At 46.5% G+C, this 20,863-nt stretch overlaps 1 protein-coding gene across 8 annotated transcripts in view; it reads left to right on the top strand.

Annotated features, from left to right (window-relative positions):
* The window catches only part of MYOCD (myocardin), a 254,475-nt gene that overhangs the window by 133,440 nt on the left and 100,172 nt on the right, over window positions 1-20,863 (top strand). For 7 of the 8 annotated variants that reach the window (XM_083805195.1, XM_083805192.1, XM_083805196.1 and 4 more), the window contains one exon: window positions 4,455-4,684. In XM_083805195.1, the coding sequence (XP_083661321.1) occupies window positions 4,537-4,684 (148 nt within the window). In that variant the 5' untranslated portion in view covers window positions 4,455-4,536. Of the gene's footprint in view, window positions 1-4,454; window positions 4,685-20,863 lie in introns of those variants that run through there. The other variant, XM_083805200.1, reaches the window with a different exon arrangement.

The raw sequence follows: 20,863 nt of genomic DNA, 5'->3' as shown, positions 1-20,863 counted from the left end.
ACAGGAAAGCAGGCGAGGATTTAGATGGATGCAGTATCTGAGGATGTATAAGCTATGCTTGTTTCCATCTTGCATGCAGAAGGTGGCACAAGGGAAAAGGTGAGAAGGTATAAAGTGAACAAGATTGGATGTATGGGTCCAACTTGAACAGGGAGTACCTGGTCAGACCAACAACGCTATTAACATTGCATCACATAACATTAGGGAAGGGGACAGCCTCCTGAAAGTGTGATTCATCAAACCATTCCCAAAGGTAAGCAAAGTGTGTTTCAGGGTGTTGCACCTAAACTTATGCATGCTACAGGTAAGAGCCAGGTGTCTAAGCATGGATGTCTCATGCCTATAGAGATGTCCCAGATATGACAGATATTACTGTAGGGACATTCCATTTCCTTTTCTTCTCTCTTCCCCCCCCCCCACCCCCCCCTCAAAATCTGTTTTACTCTTCATGTTTTAATAATTTTTTTTCTAAGAAGAGGTTACAGTTTTTAAAAGATTAAAATATTTTAAAATAATACTGTGAAAATTCACAAGTGACTTGCTCCCCTATTTTTATTTATCTTGTTTATTTTACAATATCCTGGAGAATTCAACTTCTTATCCTAATTAGGGGTAAGGGAGAATTATAAAAATCACAAAAAGTTTTGCGGTGTGGGAAAATGGCTTCCTTCCAGCTCTGATAAACTTGGAGCAGCGTGCAGAGCCTGAGGTAACATGCATAGGTGGATGGTGTGCTTGAGCTCTTCCTCCAGTTAATGCTGGGTGATTTCACAATGGCACTTCTGCAACACCTGAGTAGTAGTAGGCACCCAGACTGGATGAGGGCAGTGACAGCTCCGGGCTTAGCCCTTTAGATGAAAAACTTTTGGCTGTGAGCATACCTGCAGGTTGTTCCAAAATGGAGGCCAGGAAAGGGAGGTCAGGAAACACTGCTGCAGGGCCAGCCATGCCCCAGGTCCATGCCTCCATGCACACACATGTGCCTGTGCTGCACTTGCTTTGGTTTCTGGTCTCTGAACCTGCTCCTTTCCATGCAGCAATGTTCGTCCCCAGAGAGCAGGACAGCAGATCTCAGAGTCAAAAGAGTACATGGTGTCTGTGGGCATTGCAACAGCTGCCGGGGAGGTGGAGGAGCAGGGGAATGGGAGAAGGGCATTCTGGCTGGTTGTGCTGCTGCATTGCCTTCTCCTGCAAGAGCGGGAGGAAGGCTGTACCCCAGGGTGTCACAGCCACCTTGCAAGCCACTGATCCAGAGGCAGTCAGTTGCCTGAGGGACACAAGGCTCAGGCTCTGTCAGCGCTGAACTCAGCATCCATCTCCAGCCCTTGGGGATGGTGAAACTTCACTGGGAAGTGGCAGTGACATTCGAGCACTACCTCCTGCCAGGAAGTCTGTGCCTGTTCCTGAATGTTCATGCATGAGACAAAGTGTCTGGACATTGCGGATCTGCACCAGTCTACCCCAGGGAAAGATCTGGTCAGGGAGGCTGTTGTTGTGGTTCTCCCTCCCTGACCAGATTGACAAGGGTAGCTCTCCCTGAATTTAAGTGCCGAGGTCCCTGGAAAAGAGATGCAACCAAACCCCATCTGGGCCTTTATGGGCGCACAAGCACATGTAGTGGGAAGCAAAGCTGATCTTCCTCCATGCTACATTGCTCTCTGCACAGAAAGCAGGGAGGCTTGTAAACCAAGCCTCTGCTTCTGACGATCTCCAGTGTCATACAAGGAAGCACCCACCAGCTACCATTGTAGCCTAGCTTTATGAATTTGATATTTATAGCCAGAGAGAGATGGGACACGGCCTGTACTGTGTATAGACTTGCAATTTATGTGTTGGCAGCAGTGGTTGATGGGAGATGTGCTTTGAGGCTCAAAAGTGTGCTTAAACTTTGTAAATACAATCAGTTCAGGCTGAAGTGAGTGAACAATGTGGAATGTTTTGAGGCCAAAATTGACTTCAGAAAAAAACACCATTGAGCCAGTGGTACTTGAGAGTGTTGTGAAAGCATGCATCTCCGGGGCCGCAGCGTGACCTCCTGGCTCAGACAGTAAGGACCCCAGTACAATCACTGCAAATTAAAATGTTGCGTATGCTCTGAGTGCAAAAAGATTGTACACAGTGCCTGTAAGAAGCCTTCCTGAAAGACTCTTGCCTCTGCTGGTGGTCTTGCAGTTTCAGCACTGGATGTCTGGCTCGCAATCTCTATTTTTCAAAAACATTAATAATCATAATCCATATAAAACTGTCATATTGGTTCAACATGTACGTCACCAAAGCCCTGACTAATTTATCAAAGATTTAGTGTTCATTTGAACAAAGTCTCATTTTTGTAAGCAGATGCAGTTTGCTGGATTGCCCTGTCATCACCCACTATTCCACTGGAAAGATGCATCGTATCAGCAACTTCTAAAAGTTAAAAAATGTACATTTTAAAATAGTAATGTAAACACTTATTGCATGTTCCATGTTAGCCATGAATTAAATAGAAAGCTTTGGAGATAATGCTGCTTGTTCAGAAGTGGGTCTACAGCCCTACAGCCACTGGTGGATGAATGTACAGCAGATTTGTTGACCGTAACAGTGGTGATTGCGCGGTGCACAGCACTGGTGTCACTAGAAAGGAGACCATAAGCTGCCCAAGGGAGCTAAAAAATGTTCAGGCAGAGATGTAATCTGAGGATGTCAGTTCAACGATTTGGTGTGCAACACAGCCCTAGCCGGTCTGGGTGTCTGCAGACCTGTTTCGATGGCATAGACCAGAGTAGTATGCAGCATGTTGAGCATGTAAGATGGGAAAGAGCTGCAAAGACAAGTAGCGAAGGCAGTGGAGTGAAGCACAAAGAAGGGAGGAATTGCTGCAAAGGTTTTGCTCAGACTGACATACAGACACAGACTGAATTTTGATCAAGCATGGTTCTGCATTTTATTTCAGCGTACAGCCACCAGGGTTAGGTAAGGACACAGCCTCTCCCAGGGGGTGCATATGGGGACAGTTTATGACCCATCTGCAAAGTAATACAGAGACACAGGCAAACCTGGGACCTCCTTCCTGAACACTGCATGGGTACCCCACATGATATCTCTCCCGGCAAAGAAATGCAACACAAAGCAGGACAGAGGGACACAGTATGTGACCTGCTGCCAGTGGGACATGGCCAGGGGGCAGTGGTGAGGGCAGGTGGGGGTGGGCAGTGAGATGGATGGGAATGAGAAAGCAGATGGCAAATTCTGTGCTGGTGCAGAGTAGGAAGAGGGGTGTGAGAAAGTCCTGGCATGGGTAGCATGGAGGAGATGGTATCGTATACAATGCACTATTCTTACTTCCATATACAGTAAATTGGTAAGTTTTTTTGTATTAAATCAGATTTTATCACTGAATCAATCTTGCACTTTTCTATTCTTGTTCTCTACAAATGACCTTTTTTAGCTCTCCACAGTTCTTTCCTGATGGGACTCATTAGGAACTGGTGCTGATTTTTACAGGCATTCACTTTCACTTAGCATCTGGAGAATTTTTTTGGACAAAACACGTTGTTGAAATGGTCCTTGCAGCCTTCTGCTGCTGTGCTTAGTATCAGCAGCTCCTCTTGGGTCGTGTGCCTACATCCCACAAAGACATTTGGCATGAGTTGTATCCTTCCACTCCCACTCTCCAGTGAGATATAAGTGTCATCAAGGGAAGAACCTCTTTCCCTAGATGTTTTGTAGAAGTGAAACCTGAATTTATAGAATTTCCTGTGAGTTTTCCTGATGTATTTTGACTGAACTCCATATAAAACTCAGAGTAGGACAACGTAGTAAACAAACAACTCTTCTTATCTTTCAAGAACTCTCAAAAAATTTTACCTAATCTGGTGAAATTCTTCATAAAGGCTTTAACTCTGCTGTGTGTGTTAATCACAACTTTGATGTCAAATAGTAGTTTTGGATGCATGCTTTACTAAGCAGGGTGTTTGTACACTTTCTGGAACGAAGGCTAGCTGCTGCTAGCTATTGATCATTTGCTATCTGTATCACGCAGTTAGCAGCCTATTCCATGTTGTGTGCAATTATTTCCATTAGCTGGTTTGCTCAGCTAGCCAGAGCCTTACGTAAAGAAATGTTGTTTTCCATTTGTAGATCTGCTCTGCATTTCTAACTGTTCAGGAGCTCTGTTATTTGGGTGCCCCATGGCTGCGTTTTTTCATAACACCCTTGGCTTTCTGAAGATATTCTGTGCTTATGGGTGAAAATTCTCCCATCAAAGCAGCCAGGGATGCAGACCCAGCGGACAAGGTGGGCAGGATCATACAGGCAATAATGAATCCTGAAGTCTTCCCCTGAAATGTTTCTAACGCATGACAACAGATGGAATAATTGTTTGTGGTCTGACTGCTTTACAAATGCCAGTATTCGTTTACTGTTACAAGGACTGACTGGAGAATTTGTTCTTACCTGCTCCTCTTCTCTTTCAGGGGTCACTTTGGTGTCTGGTTCTCTACTTGAGCATCCAAAGTGGATCAGCCAGAATCTGGATCGGTCCCTGCAGGCACGGTGATGAATGGTGTGATCAAACAGGATTGCTCAGACCATAAAAGTGCACCAAGTGGAAATGAAGAAGAAAAGGCACCCAAAGAGAAGGCTATCAGTGAAGTGAGAGATGGCACCAAGCTCCAGCCACCACCCTTTGCAGAGCGGAAGAACGGTGAGTACCTCTCCCAGTGTTGTCAAGAGAGGGAAAGTGAGTGTGCACAGACTGGATAAATGCTGATTTAGCATCTCTTACATGTGCTGGGTTGTGGCTCATCATTATTCTTATGTGTGGGGTTTTTGAAGGTATTTCTGGTGGCAATATTTTAAGACTTAATGGAAGCTCAATATTTCTGTGTAGGCTTAAGTGCTCTTGTCAGACTTGAGGCAGTTGCTATGTGCTTTGCAATCCAAGTGTTTGGTATAATTTGGGGCTGAAATGTAACATTTCAAGGTCTTAGGAAGAAACTGGTGTTCTGATGGTAGTAATGGGATTTGTTGGGGAATAAGTGTGATGCAAGGTTGGTCAGTGGGGAAGTGGAGTGGGTATTTTGTTTGCAAATGCACTGATAGACTTGTTCCACTCTCAAAGAGCACTGAATGCTTGAGATAATCTTGTCTTCAGCAAAATTGCTTCAGATCAATGTAACAGAGAGCAGACATTCGCCTGGGCCTCTGAAAGGATCATTTGTGGTTCCTTGGCCATGGGTCCAGAAACTAGTCTTGTTGGCAGATGCTGATCCAGGTTTCAGTGGAGATCTGTTGGAAGAAGGCTGATAGACAGAAAAAAACACAATTCAGCCTAGGCAAAGCATGCTCAGGCTGAGTTGTTGTTTGCTATTTCTTTCAGGCAAGAGTATAATATATGAAATGAAGAAAATTTCTTTTGTGCACTCTAAGGCTTTCAACATGAAGTGTTCAAAATATCACACAATGTGAAAGTGCAGCTCGAAGGCACTATTTTTGCTTTGCATCTTTGATTGTTTGCATTATTGTACAGGACCCAATTTTTCTCAATCACTATAAATCATAAATAATCCAAATGATGTCATCATGGCAATGTACTGGTGTCAGACTGGAAAAACACAGCAGAGAATCAGGCCCAGAGTCTGTCCATAGTCAGATTCAGTCACACCAGTGAGAGCACTTTTTTTCTGCTGTCCCAGATATCAAAGTATATTTATGATAACATGATACCAAAGGGAAAGAAAGATGGCACACGGACCTTCACATTTCCTCTATAGCTTTCCAATTCTTATTTTTTGCAGCCATTTTCCTACATGTTTTTTTGTCACAGAAAAAGCAGAGAAAGACCATCTCCAGGTGCCCAAAGGCAAAAGCCACCTCTGAACATGACCAGCAGATACACAGACACCGACACTGACTGTGCTAAGCCCTGCAGGGCTGCAGGCAGTCACCTCGCAGCTGACCCTGTGTTGGAGGCTCATGCCCTGCGTGGCCATCAGCTTGGTGGTCCACCAGGTCATGGCTCCACCCCTGCAGCCCCTCTACACAGGGCTGTTTGCAAAGTCTCAAAGTGAGAAGAACCCCCACAGTCTGGGCATTTCTCCAGCCCTTTGCTCTCCTCCTTTTGCTGCTTTTCCCTTTCCTTCACACCTTTAGACAGTGTAAGGGCTCAGCTCTTCCTGCTGGCCTTGCTCAGGAACAGCTGTCTTCCTTCATCTCACATCATCTCAGGAGCTGGTGGGCCTGCCAAGTGTCACGCATCTCATGTGGCGCCCAGGCCTGCCTTCGATGTCACGTTCTCTGGTGTGACAGCTCCTGCTGGGCTGGCGGAGCAGCCTGAGGAGTGCCCAGCTGGGGAGCAAAGAAGGAGGGTGGCACCCCCCAGCCCTACAGGCGACCCTCCACAGCGGGACACTGCAGTCACCTCCCATTGCCTTGTAAGCCACTACAGAGTCCTGAAGCAGATTTGTCCCATCAAGACAGAGCCTCCTTATCCAACTCAGTGCCTTTCATAAGGTTACCACAGCAGGGAATTTCTACCCTGTGCCCCACTGTGGGATGGAGGGTTAGTACTTGGGATTGCTGTGGGGAAAAGGGAACATGTCACTGTCTCCTTTCTTCCCAGTCCCATGAAGGGCATCTGTACAGGTGTATTTACCAATCTTGCCCTCATCCTCCAGCCCACAAACACAAGGAGGAGAGCAGCAGGAGGGAGCAGGGCTCCACCATCCAAGACTGTGCTACTGAAGGAGGCGGTGGCTGAGAATGAGGTTGGGGAAAGAAGTGCAACTGCCATCTGTTGTCATCAGGGGCCTGCCAGGGCATGTAAGGCCTCCTGGACCCAGCTAGTGGCATGCCAGGACTGCTTATAATGTTTTATTTCAAGAAGAAACAAGTGCAATGAATGTGATCCCCTCCTCCTGCCCTGCTACATCCCATCTCCTAAGGGGACAGGGTGTTCCATGCTCTTCCCAGCAGAGCCCTCCAGCTGGTGATCTGTGGTTGTTCAGTGATGCTTGGACAGACACCCATTCATCAAGGGCACAGCTCCTCAGAGAGGACTAGCTCCTGCTTCAGTCTGAACTTTCAAACCACAGTCTTTATTTGATTTAACTTTGATTTAATAAAAACAGTCTAGCTAGAATATTTTTAAATAGAAAAATAGTCTTTTAAACTCTTGTATTATTCAGAAATGGCTGAGGGGATTTCATTTAAGTTTGTAAAAATAAATCACCTTTGAGCAAGCAGAAAGCCCATCCAGCAGAACCTACAAAAACCCGGGACTGGATGCGTAGGCCCAGGACAATGGAGACTGGTAACCCTACACTCAGCAGGAATCCTGACATGTGTCTGCCCAGTTCTACCCCCAATCCCTGTCCCTTTTCTACCTCTGGGAAAATACATTGTCAGGCTGCCCTTTTTTTGTGACATACCAAAACTGCACCCAAAACCACAGACCACAGTGTTTAAATGCTCAATGGCATCTCCTCCTCCTAAGTTCTGGTCCACACTGGCCTGAACTGAGCAGAGCTGTGAACTGCTGTTTTAGAAGACCCTAAGGCAAACATGACTGTGGGCCTTCCTAAAGTCACTAGTGACACTGGGTTTAGAGACAAGCTATGCCTCGACCTCCCACCCTAGCCACTGTGTATGCACCTTGACTGAATACTGGACCTATGGGCTCTTGCACTTTTGCCTTTCCAGGGCAGGCATTTAAGAGCTCAACAAGGTGTCTTCACCCTCAGGAAATGCTCCACCCAGCCTCAGTAATAAACCAAGCTGCACACTGGTGGGATAGCAGTGCCTGACAACACCTTAAGCAGCTTCAGGATCCATAAACTGCATCTCTTTTCCCGGTCTACCTAAAACCTCCTCAGATCTTGACACCAAGCCAGTGGTAACACTTTAAAGAATCAGTGCTCCCAGGGTCATTTTCTTCAGCTGGTAATAACTTCCCTTCCCTTCCCTTCCCTTCCCTTCCCTTCCCTTCCCTTCCCTTCCCTTCCCTTCCCTTCCCTTCCCTTCCCTTCCCTTCCCTTCCCTTCCCTTCCCTTCCCTTCCCTTCCCTTCCCTTCCCTTCCCTTCCCTTCCCTTCCCTTCCCTTCCCTTCCCTTCCCTTCCCTTCCCTTCCCTTCCCTTCCCTTCCCTTCCCTTCCCTTCCCTTCCCTTCCCTTCCCTTCCCTTCCCTCCTCATCCCATCATGCAGCACACCTGTTCTTTACCTGTAAAATGTATTTACTTTTATTTAAAAGTAAAATGTATTTAAGTTGAAGAGTTATCTAAATGTGAGGCCTATCTGATCTGTTGGGGTTTTCTCTGCCTCATGAAACCTGCTCAGGATGGGCTCAGTCACCTCTGAAGGGTTCCCCTTCTCTCGGATGACTATTGAACTTTAAATGACCATATCTGACTGAGACGTGTTAGGGAAGGGATTCATTTTACCCATTTGTGTCTCCAAGTTTATCCATACGCATCTCCAAGTTTGGGTGTCAGAGCTTACACGGCAGGTCATGGATCCAGTCCATAGGCATGTGGCCAGAGGCCACTAACTAGAAAGTTGCATGAGATTGACCCCACCTCCAGTATTTAGACAGTTGCATTTAAGAGAGCTGAAGAGTTCCTCTGGTGCCTACTCTGGTTCACCAGCATGTTTGCTAACTGCTCATAATGTTTCCACATAGGTTTCCCATTGCTGATTTTGGAAAATAATGTAGTTAAACTCATTTGTTTATTTGTATAGTGAAAAAGACCCTCTGACCACCAGCTCCTTTAGCCCCTTGCTACAAAGAGAAGGATTTTCAAGGGCCCATCTGGTTTGCATTTAATGTAATGTGCAGGAAGGTTGCTCATTTTCAGGGACCGTGTTCATAAGTAGTAGATTGTACAACAGTTTATTACACGAATGGAGCTTTTTATTGCTGGGCTTTGTTGGGCTGCCAGTTAGGCTAAAAATAAAATAAAATGAAAGAAAGAAAGAAAGAAAGAAAGAAAGAAAGAAAGAAAGAAAGAAAGAAAGAAAGAAAGAAAGAAAGAAAGAAAAAATAATGTGCTTCCTAGTCCCTATCAAGGAAAATTAGAGAGCATTAAATGCTGTTCAAACTATCAGCCATTGGTGAGCTGGTAATCAAATCCAGAAAGGCTGGTGGGAGGTCAAGACTTCTTTGCTCTTAATGTTTCTGAATCAACAACTGTTATGAAAGACATGTAAGTGAAACAAAAATACAAGAGAGAGAGATTTTGATCCAGAAGTCATCACAACATCACAGTGCATAGGCCAGAAGAAGCAAGATACCTACAGTTTTGGGGGAGAAAACCCTAAATAGTCTTCTCTCAGCTCTTGTGGTGAGCATGTGTTTTAGTTTAATTCTATATTGGAAAGGTTATTAAATTACTATCTAGTCCCAAACAAAATCTAGCCTTTGTTCCACATAGCCAGGTACGAGGTGTATCTACAGGAAGATTTTCCAAATTACCTTTGGATCCAAATCAAATAAATATTGCAAACATTGTATTGAACCCAGGTGATATCTAATCCTCAATGAAATATCAGCCTGCAGCTTTGAACCGCACAGCCCAGCTTTAATGCCACTTAAATCAGAATGCAAGAACTAAAAGAATTCCAGGAATCCAATGATATAAACTGTATTTTTAGAGCTGTGAGTGACTTGTGAGAGTGAAACATTGCAGTGACTAAAGATAGCATAAGCAAGGTTTTCCATGATTTATCTCAAGAACGTTCACAGTAAGTTAAAGTCATTGGATGTTGTGGTAGCAGCACCTACATGTTGGCGTGGTTTCAGGACAAGCCATTCATAACATATTTGTCACAAAGCAAAATTTCCATAACAGAACTCTGAGCTGCCTCTCACTTGCACAAGCACCACAAATATCACTTTTCTATTAAGCCACTAAGAGGTTCATTTGTTTCCTAGGATCTGTTTTTTCCTTTAGTACAGTCAGTTGGGAACCCACCTGCTTGCACACTTCAAAAGTCTCCCATTTTTCTCTGTCTGGATGAGTGATCAAAGCAGCAGCAACAGAGGAGGGGGACCCTGCCTTGGACCCAACTAGTCATCCCGCTCTGTTCCCTGCTGGCCACCTGAAGTTTAGTTATCACTTTAATAGGAGTTCATTGAATGACCCATCATTTCTTCTTGGGGGGGGGGGGGGGGGGGGGTGGTCTGCATTGCTTTGTGCACCCAGAGGTTGGGTAAGACTTTTTTTTTTTTTTTTTTTTTTTTTTGCTGAGACTCATGTCTGCAGGAGTCATTTTAAGGATAAAGTCATGGCAAACATTTCCTGACACCTCACGATCAGCATTGCTCTTGGCTCCTGGCCCTTGATAGCTGCAGTTTGCAAGGGTAAAGGAGAAGGCTGCACTGCAGAACTGTTTTCTCCTAGCTTCTAACACTCTGTGATGCATGCAGACATGGCTCACCCCACAAAGCACTCATCTCACAGGCAGGTGAGTCTTTGTATCCTGCAGCCACATGCTTGGTAGACTGGGCATCACCTTGAGTCTTGTTTTCTCATGTGTCAAGTCCTCGGTTCAGCTTCCAGTACAGAAACCCACTGGAAATGGAGGGGCCCTGGTCATGCTCCCCAGGCAGGGCTCCCTTCTCTGCTGGGTGGGGACATCATGTGCAGGGTAAGGAGGGTGGCTGGGGGACTGGAGTCAGTTCCCTTCTGCCCCATCCTTCAGCTAGCCCTGCTCTCAGTTGCATGGTGTCCCTGAACAGCTGCCCGGTCTCTACCCAAAACCAAGGCTATGTCCAATGCCTATATGTCCCTCTGTCCCTCCCCACCCCAACCCCCAGTGGAGTTAATGTGTGAGTCACTCTCATTTCTGGGTTTCTTTTTCAGGTGTCTTGAGATGTTTCTGAGAAGGATTGTCATCTCATTATGTGCCAAAGCTGCTTCTTTATTTCCTCTTCCAGAAACCAAACTGAAATTGGGACAGCCATTTGTCATGACCTTTGTTGTTGTCCCATCTCCCCTGACCTGCTCATCAGGGATGTGCTTTGAACCAGCCCTGGCAATGTTTGAGTGATCCCATCTTGTCAGTTATCACAGCCTAGGTGTTGCAAAGAACAGTGGTGCTGAGGCCTAACGGCCCCTCTGTTGTATTCAATGGACCATTCTTGGGGTGAGGCTGCAGTCTCTGCCTGAGTCAGGACCATTGCTCAGCACCCAGCAGGACTGAGTCCCCCAGGTACAGAGTCTCCTCACACCCCCCTCAGACTGGCATTAGCACTCAGTATTGAGGCTCTGCCTGTTGTCCTTCCCTTGTAACCATGCCTGTGATTAAACAAAAAAAGTGATTATAAGCTTTCATTTCCCTGATGCCCTAGGGAAAGATCACTAATGAGTCCGAGCGCAGCTTCCATTTTTGTTTCATCTAGTTCACATTTGTAGTTCCTTCTGTGTTGCTTTCATGATCTGCGCATTCTTGAGGAAGTTGCTCAGAGCACCTGCAGACAGGTTACGCTTAACATCTGCCTCTTTGTAGCTAATTTTGGGAGCTACCTAGTTACGGGTTAAGTTCAATCCAGGTTACACTCCTTAATACATAATCAAGCCTGATAGATGGAATGTGAATGACATTTGAACACATAAAACTTATTTTTGAAATTGTGATCTGTGATATAAACCAAGGTATTCCTGAAAACATAAAAAGAAGCATCCTCTTACAAGAAAAACACCATATATTGCTCCTTTCGTGGTTAACCTGCAGGTGACTGAGCACTGGCACAGGTTGCCCAGAGAGCTAGTGGAGTTTCCCTCCTTGGAGATCCTGAAAAGCCAACTGTACATGGCCTTGGGCACCCTGCTCTGGGTGTTTCTGCTGGAGCACAGGAGCACAGATGTCCTCCAGATGTCCCTTCCTACCTAAAGAATTCTGTGATTCTCTGGGACTCAGTAGTGCATGAGCTCCCTAACATGAAAACTTCATTAGGAATCTGGAAAGGATTAGGTTTTTCTGGAGGTAATGAGGATATCCACATCATAATGAGTAAGCATGTATATACCTTAGTGTAGAATCTAAAAGGGAATGGCCTGGAAAGACATCTTTTAGTTGGTTATCCCCTCATTGCCTGCTTCAGAACTATTTCCTCTTTCATATGAGGTCCTTGCTACACTTATATTGGATATGTCAAGGCACATGCAGGACAAGAGGTGATCCGAGACAGCCAGCACAGCTTCGCCAAAGGCAAATTGTGGCCTTCTATGATGCAGTTACTACATCAGTTGACAACGGAATACTGACTGATGTCATCTACGTGGACTTCTGTAAGGCCTTTCACATGGTCTCTCATGACATCCTGCTCTCCAAAATGGAGAGATATGGATTTGAAGGGTGGACAATTCAGTGGATAAGGAGTTGGCTTGAAGGCCGCACCCAGAGAGTGATGGTCAATGGCTCTATGTCCAGGTGGAGGCTGGTGACGAGTGGTGTCCCTCAGGGGTCTGTCTTGAGACCTGTATTGTTTAAAATATATATCAATGACATAGACAGTGGGATCGAGTGCACCCTCAGCAAGTTTGCAGATGACACCAAGCTGAGTGGTGCAGTCGATACAACAGAAGGAAGGAATGCCATCCAAAGGGACATGGACAAGCTTGAGAAGTGGGCCCACATGAAACTAATGAGGTTCAGCAAGTCCAAGTGCAGGGTGCTGCACGTGGGTCAGGGCAATCCCAGGCATTAGCACAGACTGGGAGAAGAACTCACTGAGTGGCCCTGCAGAGAAGGACTTGGGGGTTCTGGTGGATGAAAGGCTTGACACGAGCTGGCAGTGCACGCTTGCAGCCCAGAAGGCCAACTGCATCCCGGGCTGCATCAACAGAGGGGTGGGCAGCAGGGGAGGGAATTGTCCCCCTCTGCTCTGCCCTGGTGAGGCCCCACCTGGAGTCCTGCATCCAGGTCTGGGGCTTCCAGCACAAGAAGGATGTGGGGCTGTTAGAGCAGGTCCAAAGTAGGCCATGAGGATGACAAGAGGGCTGGAGTGCCTCTCTGTGAGGAAAGGCTGAGAGAGCTGGGGCTGTTCAGCCTGGAGAAGAGAAGGCTCCAGGGAGACCTTATTGCAGCTTTTCAATACTTAGAGGGGGCTTATAAAAAAGATGGAGAGTGACTCTTTGCTTGAGCAGACAGTGACAGGACAAGGGGGAATGGTTTTAAACTAAAAGAAGGGAGATTTAGAATAGAGGTTAGAGGAAACTCTTTGCTCAGAGGGTGGTGAGGCATTGGAACAGGTTGCCCAGAGAAGTTGTGGATGCCCCATCCCTGGAGGTGTTCAAGACCAGGTTGGATGGGGCCCTAGGCAACCTGATCTAGTGGATGGCAACCCTGCCCATGGCAAGGGGCATGGAACTAGCTGATCTTTAAAGTCCTTCCAACCCAAGCCATTCTATGATTCTATAATATGTAAAACTGGTCCATTGTAGTCTTGAATATACTGCATTGCACGTGGAAAAGAAAACCTTTGAAAAAATTAAATGCAGATATTATCTCTGACTCAGAAACTCCCTGACCACAGATACTATTTTGCTATTATTACTCTCTTCTTTTTCTCACTGTGCAGTGTCAAGGCCACCGCTGTGGCTATTTTCGGATTCTCACCTGGGTATTATTTCTGATAGTAACCATCTCTATCTGGATTAGTTGGCTGGAGATGGAAGTTGGGTGAATTTTGACTAAGAAATGAGGCTTAAATATTTCTTCCAGGTAATTTGTCTGTTAGGCCATCTTACCTAGGGACTTAGTGTAAACTGCAGTATTTGAAGTCTTCCATCTGGGACTGGTAGGTTCCTTACGAAAGACCCACTCCTATGTAAAATCAAATTACAGATTTACACAGAAACTTTTAAGAAACTTTCTCTGGCACTTGCTTCATACTCGGTTTTCTCAATGCTCTCAGTTGGTGAACAGGAATCCCGAAGGAGTCACAGAAGGCTGTCACAAAGTACCATAGACTTCATCGCACTCAGAAGCAAAATCAGCTTTGCTCCAAATCAGGACCTTATAATTGATCCATCACTGCTAACACTGACAGACTTTAAAATTGTGCTGTTGTAGTAGGGGTAAGAGGGGAAGAAGTGATGACTTGTTACAACATTTAGTAGGAGATCACCAAGTTGTAAAGATTATGAAGGTTGAAGAGATGATCATAAATGGTGTCTTCTGTCCCTGAAAAGAACAAATATATGAACATACTAGAACAAAACATGTTTCCAGTTAATGTACCATCTGTGTTAGATTTGTCCATTCACAAAGAGGAAACAGATATTTTCACTCTGAATGGGTTTTTAAATTAAGAGACAAGGAAAGAAAGTACGTAAGTTGTATCTGCGTGTCTGCGTGCGCAAGTGTTTGTGAGTGTGGACGTGAACATGTGCATGTGTGAACCCTGCAGGCAACTCACTCTGAGCTGTCTGACCGCTGTACAATTTACAGAGGAATGGCGTAAAAACCTCACAGCACCACATAATCCTTATGACATTCTCCAAAGGGCAGCGCAAGCAATTTTTTTAACTAACTTAATGGAAATTGTCATCAGTACAGGCAGTGCAGGGTGCAATGTCAATTGCCTGGGAACCAGCCCCTGCCCATGACAGGGTGATGGACTCAGGGAAGGTAGGTTAGACCAGGGGCTGGCCATGCGGGCCATGGCCAGGTCCTGGATGCAGGGCTTCCTCGGGCAGCTGGGAAGACACGGCTAGCTGCAGGGCTCCTCGAGGAACCAGGTCTGCCCTCAGTGGTAAGGCAGCACCTGGGGTGGACTAGGGCTGGCCCCCATCTCACTGCAGAAGAGATGGCCCAGGGCTTTATGTGCATTTGCACCACGGTGTTTCACTGACTTGCAAAGCCCAGAGAGGAGGTCTGAGCAGCTGGGACGCTGGTTACTCTGGGCTGGGAGGAGACAGTGCAAGCACCCGTGCCTGGAAATCATGAGACACGTTGCTGCTCAGTCGGGGCTTGTGTGCTGACAGTTCAGCCGGAGCCACAACCTCATGGAGAGTTGGGGAGCCCCAGAGAGACTGGTGAGACAGCCCCGACCCAGAGCCTGCTCCCATGGCTAATCACCAGCCAGGAAGGTTTCTGTGGGAGACCTGCTTGGAGCTGGTTGTGTGCCAACTGGCTAAGGCTAGATCCTGCCTTCCTCTGATGTTCCTGTGACAATAGCTCTGTCTGCCCTAGTGCTCGCTTGTGTGTCCATTGCTCTGTTTGTGTGACAAGCAAAAGCTCCCAGGGGGCAGATGGGCTGTGATCGGAGCCCTTGCACTCTGTTCCCATGTTTGTTGTGGATCCGGCTTTCTCAGGGCTGGTCTGGGAGGACTTGGAGGGGTGGCACTTCCAGGAATCCATCTCCAGATCCAGTGCTGCATCATCTTCTGGCAACATCTGGCACAATGCATTTATGCAGATGTTTAGCGCTGTGGCTGCTTCACTGGGGTGGTGTTTGGAGAACAGCTCTATGGATGGGAAAAGCTGCTTCATACTGGGGCTGTGCAAACCAGCTCATATATTTTAAAATGAGAAGAGAGGAAACTCACAGCTGTGTCTGTTATACATGCATTTAGGGCCAAATCAGGCCTCATTTTCTGGCTTGGACATAGAGAACACTGCAGGGAGAGGGCTGCTCCTTCTGAGGCTGCTGAGCAGCAGCAATTCCTCTCTGCAGCTACTGCTGCAGCCCTGGGGCTATACAGACATTGCTTCTTGTGCACGACAGCTCCCAGAAGGTGCAGAAAATCTCTGCTGCCTTGTCGTTATTCCCCCATCCTCCCAAATCATGCATCTCAGGGGCAAGTGGTACTGGAGCGTATAATGTGGGGACACAAGAGATCAATGTAGGCAATGCTTCACTAGGCTTTTCTGGGGACTGGGGTAAGACCTCTACTTTCCTTCCCATATTGCTGCATTTTCTGCTTTACAAACCCACTTTCTCAGTGTGACCTTCTGCCCCGTCTCTCTGATCTCTCCTGCAGGAGAGGAACATTTTGGTTGCTGAGGTCTGTGAAGACTGTTGGCTCTGCCATGGTTTTCCTCATGCCCAATTGTGCTGTGTTGCTGGTATTTTATTTCCATAATGTTTTTGTTTGTTTGTCTGTTTTGTGGTTGTTGTTATTTATTTTATTTTTTTTCAGTAAGGGAGGAAATTATTTCAGTAAGTTCCCTTGTAAGGCGTAGTAACCAGAGTACAGTCAAACCCATCACAGATAAAGAATCCAAAATCAGATGAAGATCCTGGAGATTTTGCAAATAAATCACCATCTGTGTCTGAGTGACTGCTGAACACACAGAGCCCTGTTTGCAGAAATGGCAGTAGCTGTCCCAACATCCACAATGTCAGCCCCTGAAAGGCTCCAGAGAGAGAGGTGCATTAAGAGCACGGGCCCTGTAGCACTGCTGGTTTCCACATCTCTTTGACTAGCGCTCACGAACCTCTCTCCAGACTGGGTGGGGCAGCACCTGGTTTTCTTGCTCTTTTTTATTTTTTTTTCCCCTGGGTGAAGGATTAAGGAGCTAAGGAGCTTCCCTTGTGATAGGGAATGACCTGTCCAGTCTGACAGCAGCTTTGCACAGCAGTCACACATCGTGCTGGCTGGAGGGCTTCTGGGCTTTACAGGTGGGGAGATGTATGGGAATATGTGTTACAGGGGCAGGGAAGGAGGGAGGCTAGTAAAACTCACTGTGAACAGAACTGTTTCCCCTGAATGGGCTTATCCAATGCTAATGATGGGCAGGACACAGTAGTCTAGCTAGGTCTTTCACAGGCAGACAATTCCTTTATTGTGTTAAAACTAGAAAAAAATAAAAATCTTGTGGTCAACCAACATCATGACCATGGCTGCAACTCCACACTCACCAGGCTGCATGGCTGGTCAGGGCACAGACAGGGTGACTGTGAGAACCAAGCCAAGCTCTTTCCCACCACTACTGTGCTCATCGCCCTCATCTTCCTGATGCTGCAGGGCTGATATGGTACCTCCAAGGACATGTTAAAACTTCTGGAGGCACTTACGGAGCTGCAGGGGCTGGTGTTGCCATTGCAGATGGTTTTTAGAGATAAGAACATACTGCTGTAACCAGTGAATGTTAAACACTAATCAGCTAATCAGCTTGGGGTAATGAATTTTGGTTTGTTCCTTTTATGGGTGCTTCTCCCAAAACCACAGTCCTACAATGCTCATACCAGATGTGAAGAGCTCCTTTGGCCAGCTAGCAGCATGCAGGACAATAGACATTGTCCTCAGTGGTACTTAGTTTAGCCAAGGATGGCTGAACTGGTCAGGATGCAAGAGACTGTTTGGGAATGTGAAAGTAAACACTGTGCAGCACTGCTCACACTGAAGCATAGTTCCAGCTACCCTGGGAAGTGAACAACAAGAAAAGAAAAGGAAAAAAAAAAAGGGGGTGGGGGTGGGGAATAAGCCAGGACATACAAGCACTACTAATTATGAGATGGCATCAGAAGGCTGGCCAAAGAGAGTTTTAGCACACCCATAAAACCTGGCGATGAGCCTCTGTGTTTCCAAGGGGAATGGGAGCAAGAAGTCCTGGAGGACCACAAAGCAAGGCTGGAACAGGCTCGAGGCAGTTCACAACTGGAGGAACATTGCCCAAGCAGCAGGAGCACTGGGCTGCCAGAGCTGCTGTCGCCTGCAGCTACGAGCAGCCATGGTCTGCTGCACAATGACAGGCATGAAGACCAAGGTGGCTGTGGATTTGTTACAGTATTACTGTCCAAATCTGTTACAGGAGAGACTAGCATGAAGCCAGCAGAAGCACTGCACGTTCTGTGCTCAGGGCTGCATTTGCAAACCACCACAACAGTGCTCAGAAGGAACATGGTTACTAGCAAAGATGTTAGTAAAACAAGAGGAATTGTAACATTAACATAAACATGACAGATCCCTTCCTGATGGATGCATGTAGTCCATAAACATCATTGTCACGTTGGAGATCTTGCCAGAGATTCCTGAAGGTGCTTTCAAGCATGCTGTAGTCTCGTCCTGTGGTTCTTGGGGTTTCAAAATTATGACCATCTGTTTGCAATTGAGGCCCATTTGGAAGCAGAGGAGAGTGCTGCCAGGAGACTTCTTTTGGACTAAAATTGTCTTCAACCCAGCTGAGAAGTTCCCACAGGCAGGTACAGGTCAGAATGGTTCTGCATCATCCCAAGGTGTCGTGGTCAAGCTCAGCTAAAATGCCTGAGATAGGCAGGACAAAGGGCAAGCACAAGCATATGTGCCTGTGATCTCTTCAGCTTTTTCAGATTTAAGACCCAAACCTGCAATGATCTCCTGTCTGCTGTACTGGCGTAGTCATTGCTCAAAATAAGAACTTCTGTGAGTGAGCATGAAGTTGCCTTCCAGACATTTGCAAATTCAGCCTGGCTGCTTGATATAAGACTTGGCTGCTGATTTTAATTCTTAGCTTGGAATATCTGTTGGACAGATGGGCATAATTTGAAAGAGCTGTGCAAATTACCTGAGTTTCCTACACACCCTGAGTATTTGTGTGTGTCATGCAGGGATAATGGTTGGGCGTTACCCGTACGTGTTGCTGTGAAAGCAGTCTGCCATCCTGGTGTGCTCTGCACAAACACCAAGGACGGGAGGAAGACACAGACACTTTTCAGCAGGGAACAGGATCAAAAGGGAGCAGCTGTCCTGAGAAAGTGGGAGATTTCACCAGCCCCTGGATGCTTCTGTTGAAACCATGGAGGGGATGACACGGAATCCAGCCTCCACTGAATCTGCTTTTTTTTTTTTTTTTTTCCAAACATGGATTGCTGTCATCCAAATACACACCTGGAAGCTCTAAAACACTCCTTATCTCCCTGATGGACACCTGCTCCTCTGAGCTCTGTGAAGCCTTGGACTCTCAGTGGGAATAATTAGCAGCTTTGCTCCAGGTCTCCTGAAGGAGGCCGCCTTTGTTAACACTGAACCAGGGTTTGACATGTGGTTTTAAATGTCCTTCTGCCTTGAAATCCTCAGGCAGCCCCTGGCACTTGTGTGTTGTGATCCTGCTCACTCAGCAGAGAGATTTGCTGCACTGAAAATGAGCCTGAAAGTTGATAAGAGCCCCTCATTCATCCTGAAATAGCCCCTTGCAGTGTGGGAGTGTCTGAAATAGGTATCATATGAAGAGGAGCAATCACAGCATAGCAGAAGGGAAACTGAGGTCATCCCCGTGCTTTGCTCCAGCCAGAGGTGAACAGGCTGCTTGGAAGGGTTGCTTTGCTCATTTGTACGTCACTCAGTACAGCAATGTTTTGGTGCTCCCTCTTCCTGAAATAAGCTTGCAACACCAAAAAAGTACATATAGGAACAGTGGGGAAACATGGGAGAGAGAAGAAACTAGGATGAGAATTGCACTGGCAAAAAGTGCAATGAGTGCAATCTGGAAACTGGGTAAGGGGACAGGATTCCAGCCTCTATGGGAGCTGCAGAAGCAGGGCTGAGGTTTTTCTTCAGATACCTGTGGCTAGGTGAGATGCATCATTCCTGGCATGAAAGTACAACAGCAACAATTCACCCCACTGCCTTGAGAGAGGGAGGAGGGACCATCCCTTCTTTCTGACCTCCCCAGGTACCAGGTGTGGTGAACATAACTGACAGGGTAATAACTGGGATTTCCCTCTGTTAGGGTTTTGTTCTACTCTAATGATAAAACCGCTCTCTCCCTGGTCACTTTGTGTGGATGGATAGCATGCCTGAGCATTTAAGCACACTTTTAAAGTCAGTCAAATCTTTCTGAAAGTATATTTCTCTGCTATAGAACATAGTATTATCCTTCTGGCTTAGCTCCATGAGAATATTAAAAATAGCTTACTGAGTTACTCTGTGAAAATCACTAATATAATGAGACTTTTGTGTCTTATTTCATTGATGAAGAAGCTCTAATGCTGTGCTTTAATGTGATACTGCTGTAAATCAATAAAGAATATTTTTAGAAAAACACAATTCTATTATTCAAAGATATTTTCGTAGGGTGAAGTTAGAAAGGAACATTTATTGCCATGACTTTTGTCCAACTCAATAAGCTATTCACATCTGAAAACTTCAGTGCTGCTTAAATAAAAGCATGCTTCTGTGCATGGGATGTCACTTGCTTTGCCAGTTTGTTTTGCTGCTGTTTGTCCGGCACAGGGGAGGATCTGTTTGGAAGAGGAAGGCTTGGAGCTAAATCCTGTCCTGACCCCTTGCAGCATGTGAAACCACGCGCTTACCTAGGGAGGAGTAAGAGCAGGTCAGGGCTCCTGGCTCTTCCTGAGCTGCATCCAGAAAGCAGACAGCCTGGGATGTGGCTGGACTCTGAGACACAGGATTCCTGTCCCACTTCCAGCCCCTAATTATTCATTAATAAACCCCAACTCTGTGGCCGTCCCAGACAAACATGCTGGAATGCAGCTCAGGAACATAGGAATGGTCCTGCTGGGCCAGGGCAGAGGTTGTTCCAGCTCACCTTCCTGTCTGCAGCCAAGAGAAATGTGGAAAATCAGAGCAATCTCTTTCAGTTCCCTCATCCAGCACTTAGACATGCAGGGCTTTCCTCAACCAGGAGCAAGATATGATGTTTAATGGCCTCAGTGGGTATTTCTTCCATGGATTTCTCTAATTGCCTTTTGAACCCGTGTAAACGAGGTGATTTGCTGCTTCCACTGTGGCCTACCAAGGGATGTAAATCACATCTCTGCTGCCATAACAAGATGAGCAGGACACATTCCTCCCGTGGATGCTGCACCAGTGCTGCCCTTGCCTCTCCAGAAGAACAGAGAGAGCTCTCATTTTGTTCTGTTGGCAAAGGCTGCCGTGATGGTCTGTGCTCTGAGGTTAGAGAGAGGGTTCTTGAAACGCCTAGGTCCTCGTGGTG

This window comes from Anser anser (assembly GCF_964211835.1).
Source record: "Anser anser genome assembly, chromosome: 19".
Lineage (NCBI taxonomy): Eukaryota > Metazoa > Chordata > Aves > Anseriformes > Anatidae > Anser > Anser anser.
Note: the sequence above shows the minus strand (reverse complement) of the source record. Positions and strands in the feature narration are given on the sequence as shown.